Raw genomic sequence first — 21,558 nt, 5'->3', positions numbered from 1 at the left:
TGGGCGCTGAGCTATCTTACTGAAATATTTTTTTTATTGAAATCAATTTTAAGGGCATTTTTGGTTCTTCGGAAATTTTTCGCACCGAAGTCTCAAAAACCTAATTCTAATCTATTTTTAGTGACGTTAAAGGGTTCCCTAATGCCTAATGGCATCAAAAATGTTGTGAAGTCAGGCAGCTCTCTCCTGGAGAATTTCCGTAATTGACGTCCGACTAGGCTTTGTTTGATTATGTTAAGAGGGGGCAGGAGGAGGTTTCCCTCCCAAAATCTTTCTTAAAGCTGAAGTTCATTTTAGACTATCTTTCAGAAGGAACAGTTAGCGAACTTTCCTACGCACGTAAATTTCTAAGAACAAAATTTTTAGAAATCTTTGGGGACGTTAGGAAAAAGGACGAGGAGCGGCGTTCTCCTCCCTCAGAAAATTTTCAAAATTGAAGCTTTAATAACACAGTTTTAATCTTTGGAGGCATTAAGGGAGAGGGGGAGGGCGATTAAAGCATCTTTCTCAGAAAATTTCCGATATTGAAGTCCTAAAAACGTATTTTAGGCTATCTGTGATCACGTTGGGAGATCAAGGGTACTCAGGATTCAAATGCTGTTTTCAAATTGATATGGAGGTACCGATGTTTTAAAAGCACAATTTTAGGCTATATGTTGAGGCTTTAGAAGAGAGGGTGGGAGTTTTCTCCGGGAAATTTTTCAGAATTAATGGCCTAAATATGTACTTTTTGGTTGTGTTTGCTACATTGGAGGAAAGGGCATGGTTAGGAGCCCTGTTCAGACATTTTTTAACATTGAGCTCTAAAATCATATTTCTGAGCTATCTTTGGTGATATCAGGGAAAGGGATGAGAGATTCGAGCGCTCTTCGGCCTAAAAACATTTTGAAGCTATCTGTCACAATGTTAAACTATAGGGTGGGGGTGGGAGAGGTTCCTAACAACCTGGGAATTATTTGAAACTGAATGCGATAAAGCCCATTTTTAGACTGTTTGGCCAAGTTGAGAGCATAAACCAAATATTGAAAAGTGAAGTTCCCTTACCTTCCATAAGGCTAAACATGTGATGTAGGACTAACATGTGATCCAAAGTTTTCGGATAGATTTTCGACTCTCAAAATCGAGAAAACAGAAATAAATCCATTTTACTTCTTTTGAAGTAGAGAACTCTTGTAATGAATGAGAAATCAAAGGAAACTGTGAAACATATTAAGCCGTCCCTGTGAAAAGCAATAAATTTTTTCGTGTACCATCATTTCACACCTCCTCCTCATTCTTAACCTTGTTACCATTTTCCTGAAGTTAAAAGAAAAAGGAAGTTTTTGTTTCACGAAGAGGTTTTCTAGAAACTCTCTTAAAATCCAGTGTTAACTTTTTATTATAATGAAAATTGTAAAAATTCATTGTTTTCTTTCTCATAGTGTTAACCACTACAGTTAAAAAGAACATTGGTCCCATGAACTTTCCACTGCAGATCCCTCAGAGAAAAAACAAGGAACTGTACTGATATGTTATAAAGAAAAACACTTGTTCTGTATCAAAGTTATTTAAATCTGGTAGTGATACAAAAGTCCTAGATTTCGAAGAGATTTTCTTTTTACCTGCAGGAACAGATTAAAACCATAATTTCCTCATTTGAAAAATGGGTTTATTTTTTCCACATCAAAAGGGTCAATTTGCCGCCCTTAGGAGTGCCACCCAGGGCTGACCGCTCCATCCTAGCTATGCCACTGGATCTAACCTAAAAATATCTAATTTAGTTTTTGCTATTGTGCTATCTTGCTTTTTTCAAAAAAAGTTCTTTTTTCAATACACTTCATGTCATGTTATTAAAAAAAACTTTTGTTATTTTCTCAGTTTGTTGCTGTTTCCCTAAATGCATGGGCCATTTAATTTTTATTGGAAAATGACAGCTGGAGCATACTTTTTATGTGACAAAAGTTATAGAACAAGTAAGGCAGTGAGCAGCAAAGGGGTGTAAATGGACTTTTTAAAGTTTTGAGTAAAATGCGTTGAAAGTTCAGGTCCTAGGTAGGCTTTCATTGAAATTTTTTTCTAAATCACTGAATATTAGCACCTACCTGAGCTTGAAAAGCGATAGCTCTGTACAAGGTAAATTGAATAAAAATGAAACAACGTTTAAAAGCACAGAAAGGATAAAAAGTTTATAAAAACGCAGACATGTTTTGGAGGCAATAGCCTCCTTCCTCAGTGCAAAATGTACAAATGGATGAATCAAGGTCAAGGGGAAAGTTTAAATTGCGTAACCGGAAAAACATTGACCAATCAGCTATCAGCGAGTGCTGAGGCAAAAGATGACGTATTCTAACATGTAAGATTGAATAAGATTGGAGAAAAATGCGGAACAGCAAAAGACTCATTGCAAAGATTATTTAAGTTTTTATGAATGTAAAAGGATTTCAGAAAATCTAATTCACCTACTGTTGTAGGTCTGCAAATGATCTTGGCTTCCGAAAAGAGAAAATTGTGCCGTGTCCCAACAATGTTTAGCAATTAAAGATTTTTCAGTTCCTGTTTTTTAACGTGGTTTTCATGTTCTTTCAAACGAATTTTAAGTGAACGCCTTGTCCGTCCCACGTCCTGATATTACATTGACAAGGAATGTGATATATGCCCCACTGATCAAGTGGTTGGATTGGGTCCTTCAGTTTGGAAAAAGAAAGTTTATTTATGGGTCTGTAAATTACGCAAAAGTCAAATTTACTGAGAATTCTAGAAATTTTTCTAGATCAATGTAATATCGGTTACGTGGGACAGATGATCACTTAAATTTCGTTTGAAAGACCATGAAAACCACGTTAAAAAACAGGAACTGAACAAATCTTCAATTGCTAAATATTGTTGGGACACAGGGCACAATTTTCTCTTTTCGGAAGTCAAGATAATTTGAAGACCTACAACAGTAGGTGAATTAGATTTTCTGGAATCCTTTTACATTCATAAAAACTTAAATAATCTTTGCAATGAGTCTTTTGCTGTTCCGCATTTTTCTCCAATCTTATTCAATCTTACATGTTAGAATAGTCATATTTTGCCTCAGCACTCGCTGATAGCTGATTGGTCAATGTTTTTCCGGTTACGCAATTTAAACTTTCCCTTGACCTTGATTCATCCATTTGTACATTTTGCACTGACGAAGGAGGCTATTGCCTCCGAAACATGTCTGTGTTTTTATAATTTTTTATCCTTTCTGTGCTTTTAAACGTTGTTTCATTTTTATCCAACCTACCTGAGCTACTAGTACTGTCTCTTGCCCCAAAGCAAAGGAGTTCTCCTAACACTTGTACTAATTGTCTCCAACTTTTTAATTTTGACACTTGCATCCCTTTGCTACTCACTTACCTCGATTGGTCGCTCATTTTTGGAGAAACCCATAAAAATATGAATTTTTGAAAGTGTCCTAATAATTTTTGGTGATATAGTGTATTATTTCACTCTAGGTTGATTTTCATATGACATACTGTGCGTTTTCCCCTGTAGTGAAAGTGCATTACTATTGAATTTATATTAAACTGAATTTAAATTAAAAATCCAACTATGTTTTAAAAAAAAACATGATTTTTTCACACCCTGTTGAAAAGATCTTTTTAAATACTGCCTAATGTCAGGAGCTCAAATATTTTTCTACATTGTAAAAAAGCTTCTTATAACCCTGAAATTTTATAATAAAGTATAAGTAATGGTATTCAATATTCAGTAATGAACTTAATAAATAATTCTGTAACTAACATATAATTATTTCCTTATTTAACTTATAAATAAATTATTTGAAATGTAGTGTAATTCTGAAACATTCTTTTATTTTCACTAGTGGCCTTTCTATCGTTTTTGGGGCATTCAAGAACCAGCGTCAGTTTTATTTTCTATCCTAAATGGACTTGTGCATTTTGTTATGTGGCAAAAGTTTCGACAATCTGTAACAAACTGCCCATTTTCAACTTTGTGGAATGTACAAGCTTTGGTAAGATAATTCTACACTTGTATCTTGTAATCAACATTTTCAATGTTGTGACTAGAGATCAATTTTTAAAATGGAAATCAGATCAAATATGTTTGTAAAATTTGCTTGTTTTAGCATGAATCATTGAATAGTTTTTATTTCATTGATAAGCAAAAGTAATAAGTGCAGATATCTAAAAATGTTAATGATCCTAATAGCTACTTTTTATGTAAATGATTTTTATACAAATTTTTCAATATGAGGTGGGTATATTGAAAAACTTTTAAAATATAGTATTCAACGAAATACAATAGACTCTCTACCTGAACACTCTCTAATGTGAACACCCCAATATTTTGCACACATTTTGATGGTCCCGGCAAATGCATATGCATTATCCAGTCTCCCTCTATAATGAACACCTCCATATGCTGAACATTTTTGTTTGGTCCCTTAAGTGTTCAGAATAGAGAGAGTCCACTGTATATTTATATTTAAACTCAATTACAATATTTATGCAATTGATCCTCGTTATCACAACACCTTTGGGACTGTCAACAAAGTGTCGTCATAGCCGGAGCGACGTCATAACCGGAATAGTTTAAAAATTCGTAATTAGACATTAGTTAACAACAAAATTAGATTTAATGAAGAATATAATAGTGTTTATGTTTTTAATTAGATTAAACTAATGCAAATTTGAATTATTGGTACATATAACAAAAATTATTTTAAGAAAAACTTCACTTTTTTCCCCAAATTCTAAAATTCTTTCCAATAAGTGTTTGCTAAACTTTTGAATAAGGTAGAATCTATGTCAATTCAACAAGGCCTGTAGCATGATGTCTCAGATTTTTTTGAATTTAACATATGTTAAAATTCAGAAAAAATTAAGAAATACATTTTTTTTTTTGCCTAAAAAAAATCTTGGGCTGAGATACGGGCTGCCAAAGATGGCTGTCCTCTCATGATTTCTCACTTGGGATTTTCGTCAAAATTTTTAAAGTATGTTATCTCAGGAACAGTAAAACATATTTTGTTGCAATTTTTTTTATTTAAAAAAGTATTTTTTCTTGTTTAAAAAACATATGCAACATTTTGAAATATGTGCTTTATTTTTTTTCCCACAATCTTTTGAAAAAAAAAAAATTAAATAATGTTTTTTTTTTTTTTCAAATATGTCAATTTCAAAAACTTTTTTTTTTACAGTTTGTAAGTACTACTCATACAGCACTAAGTTCCCTGAAAAGGAAAGCTTCCACTTTTTCGTTAAACAGATTTTAGAGGCACTTGAAAAAATAAGGGTTTTTAAGGAACTCTTTACGTAAATGTAGACCTGAAAAGTCAAAAAACAAAATTTCGCAGCAAGTGGCCAGAAAACTTTTAATTAAGTTATATAAGGAAAATTTCATTTTGAGTCTCTACTTTATCCAGGAGTTTTATTTTTTATGAAAAAAACGCGGTTTCCAGTCGAAAAGCTGTATTTCCCATCACAACCTTTCAGCGTAGTGCCGAAAGTATCGGTAAGCGCAGTGCCATCTTGTTCTCACTAAATTTCATATCCTGATAAAAATGGCGACTCAAAAAAAAAAGTTTCGCTATGTCACTGTATTAGGAGTGTGTTCTGACCACTTGTTGCAAAGTTTTTTTTTTTGAAATTTCAGGTCTGCAATTATGTAAAGAGTTCCTTAAAACCCTCATTTTTTAAAATGCCTCTAAACTCTGTTAAACAAAAAACTCTCCTTTTCAGGGAATGTAGTGCTCGGTAGTGCTAATAAACTGTAAAAAAGTGAATTTTTTTAAAATTGACATTTTTTAGAAAAATTAAAAACATTATTTTAAACTTTTTGTTTTTTCAAAAAACTGTAGAAAACAAACTAAAGCACATATTTCAAAATGTTTCATGTATTTTTAAACAAGAAAAAATATCCTTTTAAATACAACAAACCACAACAAAATATGTTCTACCGTTCCTGAGATAATGTACTTTTAAAAAATTTTGACGAAAATCCCAAGTGAGAAATTATGACAGAACCGCCATCTTTGGCGGTCTGTATTTTAACATATGTTAAAATCCTTTTCACGAAATTATCAGCAAGAAAGAAACCAATTCAAGACTCTTCACTTTTCTTTGCAATTTGATTAGATTTTGACGGCTAAGCCTCGCCTTTTGAAGGTGAAAAAACCCTTTGTAATTCTTTTATCCACTTTAGAGTTGTGTGTCCCTTTTCAATCTAATGAGGAGCTCTTATCTCTTTTTCTCTCATGGGAGAAGCTTTTAGTGACCACCTACAGCTTCAGGTAGCTATGGTCTTTCTCTTCTTCTGCTGTTTCCCTCGTCCAGTATTACAATCCACTTGCTTTGAATTCCTTTCTATTGTCCCTCATCTTGCCAAAATCTGAAACCTGTACCTTTCAGAGCTTATCTATTTGCCCCCGCCATTCTCGAGGTGTCATGCCTGATCAAATCTCTTGTCAGAGTCCGAAGTTCCTACAACAAACATTTCCAGGTGTTTTCATTATTTTACTGAAAATTTATCTGTTGCAAAGAAATATTTGATCTAGTCTGCGCAGCTCCACGTGTCGTCGTAACCGGAGTTGCACCAAAAAAAAAAACTGTCATAAAATCCGGAGCCACTTAATATTAAAATAATACGCATAAGTTTAAGGGACTTTGAAAATGTGACGTGACATCCGGAGTGTCGTGAAATCTGGGTGTCGCGATAATGAGGTTTAACTGTATATAGTGAAACAACATTTACACCAGAAATGTGCCGATTATTTGGCCACTTTGCTGATTATTTATAACCGGCGGAAAAAATAATTTTCAAAATAATATTTTTTTTAAGTATAGGGTAACAGCACCAGTAACAGACAGGCTTAAGACATCGTTCTCAGGTTAGCTCAATTTTCTGAGCCTTCTAATGTATTTGAACTTTTTAAACTATTTTTCTTGACTGCTTCTGGATCCTCTGAACTAGTTTTTATTTTTATTTGCTCAATTTCGAGAAAGGATCCAATCCTCAGTAACAAATACTGACAATTTACTGATGATACCGGACAGGTAGGATAAGTAATGGAAGAATTTCCCTTTTCTCTTCAAAATGTGCACAATTTCTTTATTTTTAGATCTAAAACCTTATTAAATTCAAATTAGCATGAAACCAGACCTTGTGGTGGCTGTTCATAACCTTTCACCACTGCCTTGTAAATACCAATTGGCTCATAAAATTCACTCTGATAACACTAAATGGTTACACCGTATTCATGGGTTGCAGCAACATCAGTTTTACCCACCTAAAATTCTTATTATTTAAATCCAAACTTACGACTGTCTGTTACTGGACCCTTGTCTGTTACTGGTGCCGTTACCCTACTTTCAACAAGAAACTATGATGAATATATTTGTTAACAATAAATAAATATAATTCTCTGCAAACATTACTACAACATGTAGTATGAAAGTGTACAGAGTAAAAATAAAACGAATAGTTTAGAAAGTGCAGAAAATTGAATGAAATATAGAATGAATAACCCTCACATCTGATATTCACATGACACAATTATGAATAATTATATTCCAGGACTTTTAAATTGCAATTTAAAAAACCTGAGTAAGACCCCCCCCCCCCCCCTTCAGCCGCATATTTGCAATGAATGGAAGAAACTTTCAATCAGCATCCATATAAAGTCAATATTTATCCTCTCCAAGGCATTGCTATGCCTCCTTCTTTCTTTTCACATCACTTGCCCTGCAGCTACTGTTTGATTTTATGTTAAATGTTTTTTTCTATTTATCTTTTGAAGAACAGAAATGTTACAAAAATAAACAAATGAGTATATGATCTCAATGCAACCTCCTCTTAACTCTAACAAAAAAAAAAAAAAAAAAAAAGCTTCCTTGTTCTATTTCTCAAAGGAAATCTGGATGATTTTTTAGGTTCATGTTAGAATACCCTAACACCTGTGTTTTACTGTGCGTTTTTTTTTTTTTTTTGTATTTTGTTTCTTATCACTATACATATTTATTACGATTACATTATACATTTTACAACTTGCTCTTTAAATTATTAATTTTGATTCAACAAAATTTTTTTATTATTAAATATAATTTGATTTTTAAAAAAATCACCCAAATTTTTTTAAAATTATGACACATGTCACGTAAAACAATTTTACTCATTTGCTCTATACTACAGATTTTAGTGACGCAATGAAATTTTTGAAAATGAAATTACGCTTAAATGTTCTGTTACTGGTCGGTTTGCCCTACACCAGCGATTCCCAACCCATGGGCCGCGGCCCACTTGTGGGCCGCGAACAGCGTGTTACTGGGCCGTGGACACTGGTCTAGAATCTGGACCAAAATAAATCTTGGGATCTTAATTTCGTTCTCTGCGAAAATTTTGATGCACCGTCGTTCAAAACCTCTCCCTAGCTCATCGCCAATAAGGAACTTTAAGATTAAGATTTTTCATATTTCTTAGGAACTTTCCCTTATAATTAAAAATGAAATCTAATGAATCAGAAACTCCTTTAAAGAGAATTGCCAAAAAAAAAATAGTATTAGTTTCAAACTTTGAAGTTAAAAATGCTCCTCCTTTACTGAACTGGCATGACTAACCAATGAATTGAGACACTTAAGGGGCTTTTCGAGAACTTACCTATTTGAACGAGACTTTTCGTTGCAATTAAAAAAAAAATGTATAGAAATGCATTTAATGTTGCGAGTTATTTGAGACTAGAACGATTCAGTTTCAATGCAGATATCAGTTCCCTTGTTTTTTTCCTTAAAAATTAGTTAGAAAATTGTTCTTGTGCAGGACGTTATTACCAGTAGTGCTGCATTAGAGGAGAAAGGTATTAACATCTCCGGAACTTTTGTTTTTAACACTTTCAGGCCTAGTACGGTATATTATTTACACTTAAGTGGCAGTTATGTGAGCAGATTATCCCCCCCCCCCTCCGCAGAAAGTACATTTTGGCTGTACCAGTAATATCTAGTAGTTAGTGGGCCTCAATGATATTTTCTACAAAACTGGAGGGCCGCAAAACTAAAAAGGTTGGGAACCGCTGCCCTACACAATTAGTAAAAATGAACCTCCTCGCCCCAGTGTAAAGTTTCTTGCTATGTTACTGGTTCAGCTATAATAAAAAATGTGACATTTTGTTTATTAACTATTGACAGCTCTTTTTATTTTTCACAGCTTGTTTTTGTTTATGCTGAAAGTTTTATTTCTTTTAGCTTTCAATCAATGCTTGGTTTTGGTCAGCAGTTTTTCATACACGTGATACTCCTTTAACAGAGGTAGGTTAACACTTTCTCATAACAGGTTTTTTAGAACTGAAAAATCTTCATTTTTAACCAAGGTATGATGAAGACAAAAAGTACTAGGCGGCCATCTTTGATCCGCCATTTTGGATATGGAAGCTCCCATTCGAACTTAAGGGATTTTTTAGGATTTACTCTACACACTATGCTTACGTTCGACGAGCTCGACCGGTAGCGCCCGGTTAGTTAATCACGTGACTGCTAAAAATCACGTGCTCCAATCCACCAATCAACAGCTTAAAATGGTAACTGGTGAGGTAACCGATAGATGATAGAACGCTGCAGTTTCGACCAGTGAGGTCCGGCGGTCGACCGGTGAGGTTCGTCGAACGCAACCTATGAGGAACTTATTCTGAAAATATTTCTTATTTATAAATTTGTGGTGCAAAAAATCCTTAATTTACTGGGCTATTATTTTTTATCTCAAAATATTGAAGCATAACTCAGAACTGTAAACATGTTTTTTTATGCTAGCCTTGATTGAAGACTCATAAAATTGCAGTCAATAAATAAAAGAAAAATTTGTGATTGTCAACCCTTAATCTTATTCTTTTGAAGCATTTATCTGGTTTTTAGGGAACAGATGATACTTCCTTCTGATAATTATCGGGCACTAATAAAGAGTTTGTCCAAGTTATTTATTGGGATCAAGGGCGTATATAAGGGAGGGGCTGAGGGGGCCCAGGGCCCCTCCAAAATGTGGAAAAATTTTAAATAAAGGTAGTTATTTTTGCTTTTAGTTGCTCACAAGCAATTTCCAAACTACAAAAAAAAAAAAAATAAATAAATAAATAAATAAATAATAATAATAATTAATAAATATGATAGTGTCCATGGTAACATAATGATATATATAATATACAGTATAAAACTAGACTAGGATGCCGTGAGAAAATTCTAATTCTTCAAAGGGTGCTGCAAATCGTTATTTGAAGTTTGGGAATTCAGCGTTAGAGGGCACCAGGCAATGGTGTACAGAAGGGGTCAGGGGATCCGTATCCTTTACTCAAGAAAAGAACGTGTCTTGGGAAAGCAAAGTTATTTTAACAAAAAGAAAAGAAAATAATGTTGGGAAAAAATCTTAATTGTATCAAAAATAAATCTTTAAATTAAAATTTTTTTTTAACAGATGCAGTTAATTGCTTAGCAAATTGAGTTCCCCTCTCTTTCTTTCACACCCCTCCCCATTTTTTTTTCTTCCTAGTCAGTCTGAAAAGAAGGGTCTTCAAAATGTTTCTCTCCTTAACTCTCGTCCCCTGCAAGAAATTTAAAATTGTTCGGTTGGAGCAATAATGAAATTGATGTCCTAAAAACGCATTTATTTAGGTGTTTTTCGGACATCAATTTCAAAACATTTCTGGAGGAGGGTCCCCGAACCAACACCTTTTCACTAAAGTTACTACCAAAAATGATCTGAAATTGCACCTTTTAGATTTCAATTTTGAAAAGGTTTGGAGGAAGATCCGCAAAACCACTTTCTACCTCTAAACGTCTACAAAGATGACCTGAAATTGCGTTTTGGCTTTCAGAGGAGGATTCTCGAATTCTTCCTTAGTTCCAAAAATTGTCTAATGTTGGAAAAAATCTGAACTGTTTTTGAAAAGAACCTTAAAATGAAAAATTTCAAAAGCTACTGACTATTGATCAGGTAATTACGTCCAACACCTCTTATTTCTTTTACAACCCCCCCCCCCCCCCCCCCGCTCCCACCCCTTTCTTTTCCTTTTTTCTAGTCGATCTAAAAATAAGAAAGTTTTCAAGATGCTACACTTCGAAGCCCCCTCCATCCACTAAAACCATTAAAGAGCTTCTCAAACCTCGTTTTCAAGGCTTCAATGTCGAAAGATTTTCAGGAGATAAATATTAAACGCCTTGCCTTCTGAAAGCAGCGAAAATCGTTTAAGATTGCTTTTATAGAGCTTCAGTTTTGAAAAATGGACGAATCCCTAACGTTACCAAACATGGTCCACAGTCGCACTTTTAAGACTTTAATCATGAAAAAATTTCAGAGGAGGGTCCATCGAAGTTAGTCTGAAACTGCTTTTATAGAACTTAAATTTCGAAAAACTGGGCGGAGGGGTGATGGATTTCGCTCTATTTTTGAAAAAAATCAAGCGGGGGAAACTTTAAAAAGTCTCAATCCTTTCATTACACTAACATCAACAAATATAGCCTAATATGGCAATTTAAGAATTCAATTTCTAAAAATTTCCGCAGAAGGCCCCTCAATTTTTTCTCTCGTAGCATCACCAGAGGCCCTATAAAACTAGGTTCTTACTGTTACAATTTCGAAAAAATTCCGGGGGAAAACCATCGCCCCCCCCCCCAACTAGAAGCGGGTATTTCCTAACAGTGTCCTCCTAAAATTATTTTTTGGTAGCGACACGGGATGACAGTATGAAGTCTTTGCCCTGCCTCGAAAAAAAGGAGAAGATCAGGGCACTGTTGCTCCTCCCCCCTAAAAAAATTAAAATTACAAAAAAAGTGAGGGGGGGGGTTATCTTGGTTATATGGGCCCCCTCCAAAAGAAAAACATATATACGCCATGATTGGAATGGACTCCTTTTACTTCTCAGGAATCATTATATTTTCATGCCAGTAAGAATATTTGAAAGAGAAATGAAAAAATATCATTGCTTTTTTTCACCATTCATGAAAAGTTTGATATAATTATCGTCATTAATGAGGTAAAATTTTACTGATTCCTCCGTTGACTCACGGCATGTATTTGCTAACTGATGTTTCGCTAAAAATTAATGTTCTAGAAGGAGCTTACATATTTGGTTTGTATTTTAGGATTTTGTTATAAATTTATTTTGTTTTGACCTAATTTTAATTTTCATTGTGTATTTGCTATTTTTCAATATCTGCTTGTTAAGTATCATTGCTTGTTAAGTTCTCACATTGTTAAGCAAAATAAATTTTTATAATGCATTCAGTGTAGGTTTTTCTATTCAGAAAGTTAAGATTTAACAAAAAAAAAAAAAAAAAAAAACATGATCTAATCTGATCTCCTTTCTTTTGAAATGACATTTTACCTTTATAAGCTTAAAAAATGATATTATAATAATTTTCTTAAAAATAAGTTTTGTTTACACATTGATTTTATGTTTCCTAACTCTTTGCAGAAACTGGACTACTTCTGTGCATTTTCTCTAGTGATCTATTCATTTTATTCTTTATTTGTAAGGTAAGATCATTTTAACGACATTACTTTTACACCAAAAGTAGCAACCTGAAATTTTTATAAGAAGTTTTAAAATGTGTCAAAATATTTTAGTCACATTTTACTTAATATGTGTATATTTGCAGGTCATGCTCAAATGTTCGAACTTGGATGCCGCTAACAATAGCTGTGCCATTTATTTCTTATTTTGGATACCATATTTATTATTTAACCTTTGTTAGATTTGACTATGGATACAATTTAAAGGCTAACATCATTATTGGTAAGATCTATTTGTTCTGAATTTCTCATCATAATACTGCTATGTGGCTATAGTGATGTAAAATACCCGGGTATTTATTTTTAGGGGTAAATACCCAGGGTATATACCCGGGTAAATACCCAAAATGGGTATTTATTTCAAAAATTTATATTCAACTAACAAATACTTTTCTGGAGGTATTCCACTATGTATATATATATAGGGTCTATTCCAAAAGTAATGCAATTATTTTTTAAAGTAATTTATTGAATAGAGTTGCACAAAACACTTAAATTTCTTCAAAGTAATATCCTTGGGCTTCCGCGCAATTTTTTCTTTCTTCTCTGCCATGCCTAGTAAGTGCCCTCAAAGGCATTTTTGAGGGCCTCCCCTAAGGTCTTCATCACGGCTGATTGGATTTCTTCTAGGGATGAAAAATGGGTTCATTTTAGGCCTGCCTTAATCTGAGAGAACAAAAAGAAGTCTGCTGGGGCAACGTCAGGACTATAGGGGCTGGGACAGCGTTTTCACCTAGTGTTTAGCCAGGAACTCATGGATTCACAGTGCGCTATAGCAAGGTGCTTCTGCATGAACTTGCCTCACACTTCTCTCATCGCTAAATCTTGAGGAATGCGAAGCACAGCAGTAGATGACATGTTCAGTTCCTTTTAACCATCTTTATAGTCAATTAAGGGTAAAAGTCCAACAATTGAGGAACACGAGCCAAATTGTTGTCGGTTTCACTGGTTGACGGCCGCCCAGAGCGTTGTTCACCTTGAACCTCTTCCCGGCCCTCTTTAGAGGTCTTTAACCACCTCAAAACTTGTGAATAGGACACAGAAGAGTCGCTGTAAGCCTCACAAATCATTTTGTTAGTCTTCTCAAGAGATTTTATTGGTTACGCAACAAAACTTAGTTGCGTACCATTTTTCCCGTGACACGGTCGATGTGCAGAGGTTAACATTAACTTACGTCCGGCCACTTCCACAGCTCGGAGAACATTGAGACTGGTTTTCAGGAAAACCTTAGGGTTCCCCTGTCCCCTCACTTAAACCAAGTAATTCTATTACACTCCGACCAATAAAAGCGGCCTGGAAAAAAACCATTGCATTACTTTCGGGAAACATATTGTATAACCAACCATATACAAAACAATAAATTTTTGCCCAAAAATTATATTTTGTTCTCATATTTAAAGAATTATTGTGTGAAACAAATTAGCAATCTAATATGACATTTACATTAAGTGTGTTGGATATGCCTAATCAATGTTGATAGCCAAATTTCAGATATAAAAAGCCATTCTAGAAAAAGTAAAAAGCTCAACTGGTTACAAAAAAAAAGCAAACATCTACAATTATGACATTGAAAAGGAAGATTCTTTGGTTTACGATATGTTTCTTTCATAATTTCATCAAGTCTTTCAATAAGAAATATTATAAACTGTGTAATACATATGTATGTACCAGTTTTACCAATTTTTTCATATTTAGATTTTTTTTAAAATTTCCCATTCATTTTTTGCATTTTTTTTGTAAAATACCCAGTTTTTGGGTATTTACCCAGGCCTTGGGTAAATACCCAAAAAATATTTACCCACCCGCTGGGTATTTACCCGATCCACATCACTATTTGGCTAACTATTTCTTGTAAAATTTAATGTTGTTGAAATGGAATCATATTGTTAATGTAATATAAAATTTGAGGTTTTACACTCTCCCTCATTTTTTTATAAACCTAAACAGTAAATAATTTTCTGATCCTCCCCCCCTTGCCCATTTGTTACTGGGATTTCCAGGAACCAGGTAAAAATCCCCATGATACGTAAAGTATAAAAAAAATTGCACATGTTGATATTTCAAATGTATAAAATGGTAGAAAAGTAGAAAAATCATATAAAATTGGTTTGTGCAGTTGATACTACTACATAGTTTGGTGCATTGCTTGTAAAACAGCTGTTTGTTGAGTTTTAAAACTATGTAATGGACTTAAGTATTGTTGTTTTTTTGAAGGCTTATTAAATTCTTTTGGTTGGATCCTCTGGTGCTACAAATATCGCCAAAAGAAATATGTATGGAAGTGTGCGGCATCAGTCATTGCAGTAAACATCCTTCTTCTCTTAGAGCTCTGTGATTTTCCTCCTTGGAAATTTCTAATAGATGCTCATGCTTTATGGCACTTGGGAACCATACCAGTGCCATTACTTTGGTACAGGTAAAAACATATTATGTACTTATATTTCATGAATTATTTGTTTAGTTACTAGATATGTCAATCAATAATTTTATTTTTAGAAAATCAACCATAATTGGGTGTAAATATGTTGGTAATAAATGAAGTTTCTAAAAAAAAAAAACTCAACACCATCATGCAAAATGTTTTTTTTTTTTTTTTTTTTTCAGGGTTGATGAGTTTGAGGAATAAATATTATTTTATTTATTTATTTAAAAAAATATTCAGCTTTGTTGAAAGGCAAATAAATAAAGCTGTTTTTTTTAAAATTGAAATTTCATTATAAAAATTTCAAAAGTGAAATTCAGAGTTGCTACTGGTGAAGTTATCTTCTTGAAAGTATGTATAGCATTTCAAGTTAGTCAACATGTAAATACCTTTTGTTATTTATTGCATAATACACATATACTATGTAATAACTCTTTTTACACAAATAAACACTTTCCTTTTTCGATGTTTAGTTCATAAGAGAGACGAATTGGCGCAACAACATTTTGCTTGCTTGAATTTAGTTCCAAGTTTCCCTCATGGCGCATTCGCTGGAGTTTCGAGACTGGGTTCAAACTATCAAATGTTATAAAATAGAATACTGAAATGCTGGTTTAACTTCATTTTTGTTACAACTTATTAAGCTCTGTAATGTTTCAAAAATGTTTCTAATTGTTAAAGAAAACTTGAAATGAAGAATAAAACTGATAAAAATTAGTACTTACAAATGAAAATATTAAATTAAAAAAAAATTATTTAAAAACATTATTTAATCTTAATAAAGATTAAAATATTACAGAGACCCTTGTTTTATGCGAGGGTTACGTTCTACGGAAATTCCTTATGAATTAAGACTTAGTACTGTTAAAATGGGGACTCAGTTCCATAAAAGAAAAAAAAACTGTGTTCTAGTGATAGATAAATATATCCAGAACATATGCGCAATGTGTATAAAGATAACATGAACTCACATAGGATTTATGAAAAAGAGCTGGGAATGATATTCGTCTGGCAGTCATCAAATTATTTTTCTTCATATTTCTTTGTTGGGCATTAACACTTCCGGAATCACTCGGGTCACTTTTATGACAAGATCTTTCTTGACTAACAAATCAGATAGATCATTTGCCATTGTCAAGGACTGCCTCAAAATTTTCAGGGTGAAAGCTTTCGGTTGTGTGTCATTGATGTCAGTATCCTCGTTGGTTTCGTTCTTCTTTGTCACTTCTGAAAGCTGTTCTCCAGTGGGCTCTGAATTGTTTGAGTTCAATGATTTTACTTCTGGAAAGAGATCTGGAGCCAATCTCAAAAAATGTCTCCAGTGGCCCAAGCTCACCAAAAAGCAGTTTATTACGGGTTATCTGCAAGCTCAGGAATTTCAATGCCAAAAAAGAAGAAAATTTTATTTGTTTGCAATGCTGCATCCGCGTAATATAAAAGTTCATCCGCGTAAAATAATATTCATTTAAGGTGTCAAATCTTAAACCAGGTATAATCAAATCCGCGTAAAACGAATGTTTACTGTATTTGTCTTAAAATGTTTGAAAATAAACATCATTGACTCCGTACAAGCTACTTCCTCATTGCAACAATCATTCTGAAGATCATGTATTCATCAGTATTAAATTGCTCATCTTAAGAATCCATTAAATGTCTGATATTTGTCATTAAAAGTTAAGGTTTCTTTCAGTTATCTTCAATTTTGGACTCAATTATCATTCTATAGATTAACAGATCTGCCTATTGCATCTACTTTAATGTTGTTACTATGTATGTTCAAAAAAATGTAATTTAATGCATCTGAAAGTTTATATTTCCAAGCATTTTTTTTTTAGAATTTTGCATTTGCTGTGAGGATGAAATTTTTTAAAATTTAAATTATGCACATTTTTTGAAAACTAGTTCTGGAAACTTCTAAAACAACCATCTATCTTCATTCAGTATTAAGAACAATTACTGTATTTTCGCAGTGAAATGGTTAGAAATTGGTTTCTAGAATATTCTAGCATGTTGAAATAATAATAGCAAGTTTTGATTCGTAATTTACCTCCTTTTTTTATTGTTATTTAAAAGAGAAAAAGTCAAATAAATTTAAGTTTTGTATGTGTTCTGGCCTGCAAGCTTCATCTTAAAATGCAGTGCGGCCCTCTGGTAAAAAAGGTAGGGTCCAATGCTCTAAGGTTTTGAATGATTTCAGTTGTAAAATGGCATTATTTTACAGTGAATGTTAAATAATAATAACAATAATTCATTTCACTGTATTGTTATCCATTATGATTAAATTCTTATACTAAAGTCTCCTACCGTAATGTTCCCTGTGGTTCATATATATTTCCAAATTATACTTCTTAAAATATATAAAATTGCTGCAGTCTTTTTGTGTTTTATTTATATTGTTTTTTATTATCTATGTTGAATGAAAAAAAAAATCTTGATTTTATTTAGTTTTCTGATAGAAGATTGCCTGAGTGAAGTAAGAGAGCTTGATTATTGCATCAATGTGTTGAAGAAAGTTGGCTGAAAAGAGCTTCATTGCTTTGCTTACTTGTGATATTGTTAGGTCCCTTTCTTGTGCCAATATATTGTTTTATCTTGAAAATTTTATATATCTGCATTTGCCTAAGTGCCACTGATCAAAATTTATACATAAAAAAAAAGTTATTACGTTACATATTATTCATATAAAAACATGTCATAAAAAATGTTTCTGGAAAAAAAAATACTGAGGAAGGGTTTTTTTTTTTTTTAATGTTATTTATTGAATTCAGTTGGTGAAAAACAGCTTTGATTGCGGGAGGTTGTAAAGAGATTCCTTTTTTCAGTAATCATTCCTTGAAATTTCTTTGAAACTCTATAGCCTTTTGAATTGAGGGTATAAGTTTAAAAAGATATAATTTATAATTAATTTCTAGTTATCTTGGAGGGTTAAGGATGATAGTTTTCTCTCTTATTACTAAACGTTAGCATAAATATATTGCTTCATTGTAAAAAGTATTTATTTATAACCAATGCACACACATTTTTGTTGTGACTTTAGTGGTGCTGATATCTTTAGCTTGTTAATTATTGTTGCACATAAAAAAAATTGTTGGATTCATTTTATTGTTATGATGTTAATGTTCATGGCAGTGATAGTAAAATATTGAAATTGTTCTGTACCTGTATAAAGATTTATATATAAATTTTATTAGTGTTATGCAAGTTCCCTTAACTGTGCAATATGATACATTTCGAAATGAATCTTCAACATAATTACATATCATGTAATAAGCAATAAATTTTCAAAAATATTACACATTAATGGCATAAACTAATTTTACTGTGATAAAATCATCTGTTAAAGTTTGCTTTTTCTTTTAAATACATTCTTATGTGAGCAGTTTCAGGAGTAGAAAAGTCTTTTTTACTGTTGAAAAATGGTTTGGAAATACAGTGGCGGCCGCTTATATGAATCACATTTGTTCTAAACTGTTTTGATTCTATAAATAAGCTGATTCAATAAAGCGGTTAATCCAATAAAGCTGGATTGTGCTCTGTTTTTGACAATTTGATTCATTAAAGTGGTTGATTCAACTAACCGGTGTCCACTGTATATTAACTACTGAAGTATTTTTGGGGAATTATTGCTAATAAATGCATTTCACCACTAAGCAATCTCAGCTTGATGAAAAATATGTTGGATATTTTTTGTAATTTAGGCACTAGGTGCCGAGGAACGATATATATTTATGTAATATTCACTGAAACAATATAATACTATACGCTATTTTAAGGACTTTCGTAAACATTTAGAAATTATTTTGATTTATAGAAAGCTTTCTCCTTTCTTTCTCTTTGTCATACAAACTGTTGAGAAAGATATTTAACTAACTAGATTTAAGCATTGACATAGAAATAAATATCAAGTGTTCATAAAAAATAAACAAGAAATACAAATAATTTAGAGGCTTAGAGAAAAAATGATTTAAATAAGCATAAAGGCTGCAATATGTTAAGTAAAGTCAATGAGAAAACTAAAAAACTGGATTGCAAAAAATACCCAAGTACTTTAGTTACAAATTTTTGCTTTTCCTTTGGAAGAATGGTCCCACTGCAAAAGTTTATTGGAGAAAAATGTGTAAGTTGTTTTTTTTTTAGAATATACACAGTGACTCAACTACAAAATACGATTCTATTTTAAAACTAAACGTGTTCAAGTAGTAAACCTAATATTGTACATAACAAATTATAAAAAATTGCAACAGTTTTTGGTATTTATTTATTGCAAATTTATTTTAAAAAATGTTAACTGCTGTTATAGTTCTTAATATACAAAGAAGAAAAAAAAAACCTTGCCATTCAAAAATAACTCACTGAGTTAAGAGTTTTTACACATACTTATTTTTTTGATTTGATACATATTTATGATGGCTTTATTTGTTAGTAAATGAAGGACATAACAAGTTAATATCATTGACATTTTAAATGAGCTTGCAAAAAAAAAAAAACACCTTTGCCTGGACATCAAAATTTAGCCTTAGTCTAACAGTAGGTATGCTTTTGATTTTGTGCCTAAATTTAGTTACCAGTAATTTGTGTATCAATTCAAACAATATATTTTGCTGTTAGTCAAATGCATTTCATTTAAATTAGATTAAACATTTGATATGAGATTTCACTTTGTATAGGGTCTGGTGGGGGGAAGTGGTCAATGGGGTAAAGTGGTCATACGTCAAATAAATAGCTATAGCTTGGAAATACATGTTTGAATGAATGTGAAAATTTTATTTTAGAGTAGCACAGTTTGAAACTACATTTTGAATACAAAATTTTTCAACTGGCAAATTTTTTTTTTGCATAAGCGACCATAAGTTTATGATTCTTGGCTTCTTATCCTCCTCTCTCACACCCCTTAGATTTTCGCCCAAGAACTTGGATTCACCCTGTAGGCATATATGTATACAAGCATATATACTCGCGGTATACATACGTGCACTAGTGTATACACGTCTGTACAGGTATATAAGCATGTTTACACATATACGTACCTATATACTCGTGCTTCCATACATAATATATGTATAAATGTGAGAAGACACGTACCCCCCCCCCCCACCAAACATGCACTGGATGTATCCAGGAATTAACTCGTGTATACCCGTATATGTATGCATACTTATATATGCGTTTATACGTCTGCTATACACGTATATACTCAGTTATGCTTGTATATTCTCGAGATACCAGTGCATACACTTATATCACTTTCATTTATACGCGTATATACACGTGACACGCATATACTCGTGTAGAAACGTATGCACTCCTGGCGGTAATCATGTATACATGCTTATATACTCGTGTATTCACGCATATACTTGAGTAGGCACGTTCATGCATGTATCTGACTTATACATGCATCTTCTCATATATGAACGTGTTTACTCATGTTTACACAACACGTATATATTCGTGTATACACACATCTACTTGTGCATTTACTTGTAACTATAAAAATAACTGAAATATACAATGGTTATTTATAATGGTTTTGCATCTATTTTTAACTATGACCACTTTACCCCCATGCTATAACCACTTTCCCCCCACCCCATGGGGTTGAAGTGATCATAAATACATAGGGAAAGGATAGTTATAAAACGTAAATTAATATTTTTTTCTTAAAATTCAATGTACCATGTTCTTTAATAATGCAATGTAAAATAACAGCAAAAAAATTTGAAATGTTTAAAGAATTTATTGTACTTATTATCCACCTAAGTCGAAAATCTACGATTTTCTGATCACTTTACCCCACCAGACCCTACTAGTAATAGGTGGTAAAACGGTAATTTTGTAAATTTTCAGTCATTTTGGACATACATTTTTTTATTTTTTTCTAATGCTAAAGTTTTTATCACTAATGCATTTTCTTTTTCGAATATCTTTTAAAAATGTTTCAAAAATGGTGCAGTAGAACTCCAACTATCCGAATCGCTGATTAATCTTAATCACGTTACTGGTAAAATTTCTCAAAACTTCTCTTAGTGTGCTTGTTGTAATGTAAATTTTAATGCTGTCAGACTGCAATTGTTATGAATATTAATCAAAAAAAAAGAATTTTAAAACTTTGTTATGTTTTGCATCGCAGTTTAAAGGAAATATTTCAAATAATGTTACTTTGTTAATATTTTCTTCATGATGTGCAGAAAGTGATAAAAAATCTCTTATTTATTGATTTAACTAGACTGCACTGTTTGTAATTTTTTTCTGAAATCATTTTGTTATTCACATGAAATACTGTAAATAGTAAGACTTTCTAATAAAAGATTTTAGTAACATATTTGGTTATTGTTTTGGAAAAATATTAAAAGGAGAAGGATATAAAAATGCAACTTGTTACGAAAGTGATTGCAGTCTTCATAGCCAAAAGTCACTGGAAACTTCCAACATTACACATTTGCTTAAGACAACTGCATAACGCATTGTTATGTAGTTTAATCATTCAAAGCGAATCCTTCTGCTCAGCACTTAGCTATAAAAATTAAATCATGCATACATTTTGGGGATAAAAAACAAAAGGAAGAATGAATGTTTTCCTCCTTCATGTAAAAATTGGAAATAAGTTGTAAATTTCA

The 21,558-nt window shown here is 32.4% G+C and overlaps 1 protein-coding gene across 1 annotated transcript in view; it reads left to right on the top strand.

Annotated features, from left to right (window-relative positions):
• Positions 1–21,247, top strand: part of LOC129217057 (post-GPI attachment to proteins factor 3-like) — a 36,306-nt gene extending 15,059 nt beyond the window's left edge. Inside the window, exons 3-8 of the mRNA XM_054851302.1 lie at positions 3,833–3,982; positions 9,207–9,269; positions 12,422–12,483; positions 12,606–12,742; positions 14,734–14,935; positions 17,387–21,247. Of these exons, the coding sequence (XP_054707277.1) occupies positions 3,833–3,982; positions 9,207–9,269; positions 12,422–12,483; positions 12,606–12,742; positions 14,734–14,935; positions 17,387–17,462 (690 nt within the window). The 3' untranslated portion in view covers positions 17,463–21,247. The remainder of the gene's footprint in view (positions 1–3,832; positions 3,983–9,206; positions 9,270–12,421; positions 12,484–12,605; positions 12,743–14,733; positions 14,936–17,386) is intronic.
• The last annotated feature ends 311 nt before the right edge of the window (positions 21,248–21,558 follow it).

The sequence above is a fragment of the Uloborus diversus genome, chromosome 2 (assembly GCF_026930045.1).
Source record: "Uloborus diversus isolate 005 chromosome 2, Udiv.v.3.1, whole genome shotgun sequence".
Taxonomy (NCBI): domain Eukaryota; kingdom Metazoa; phylum Arthropoda; class Arachnida; order Araneae; family Uloboridae; genus Uloborus; species Uloborus diversus.
The sequence above is the reverse complement of the archived record's forward strand: the minus strand, read 5'-3'. Positions and strand labels throughout refer to the sequence as shown.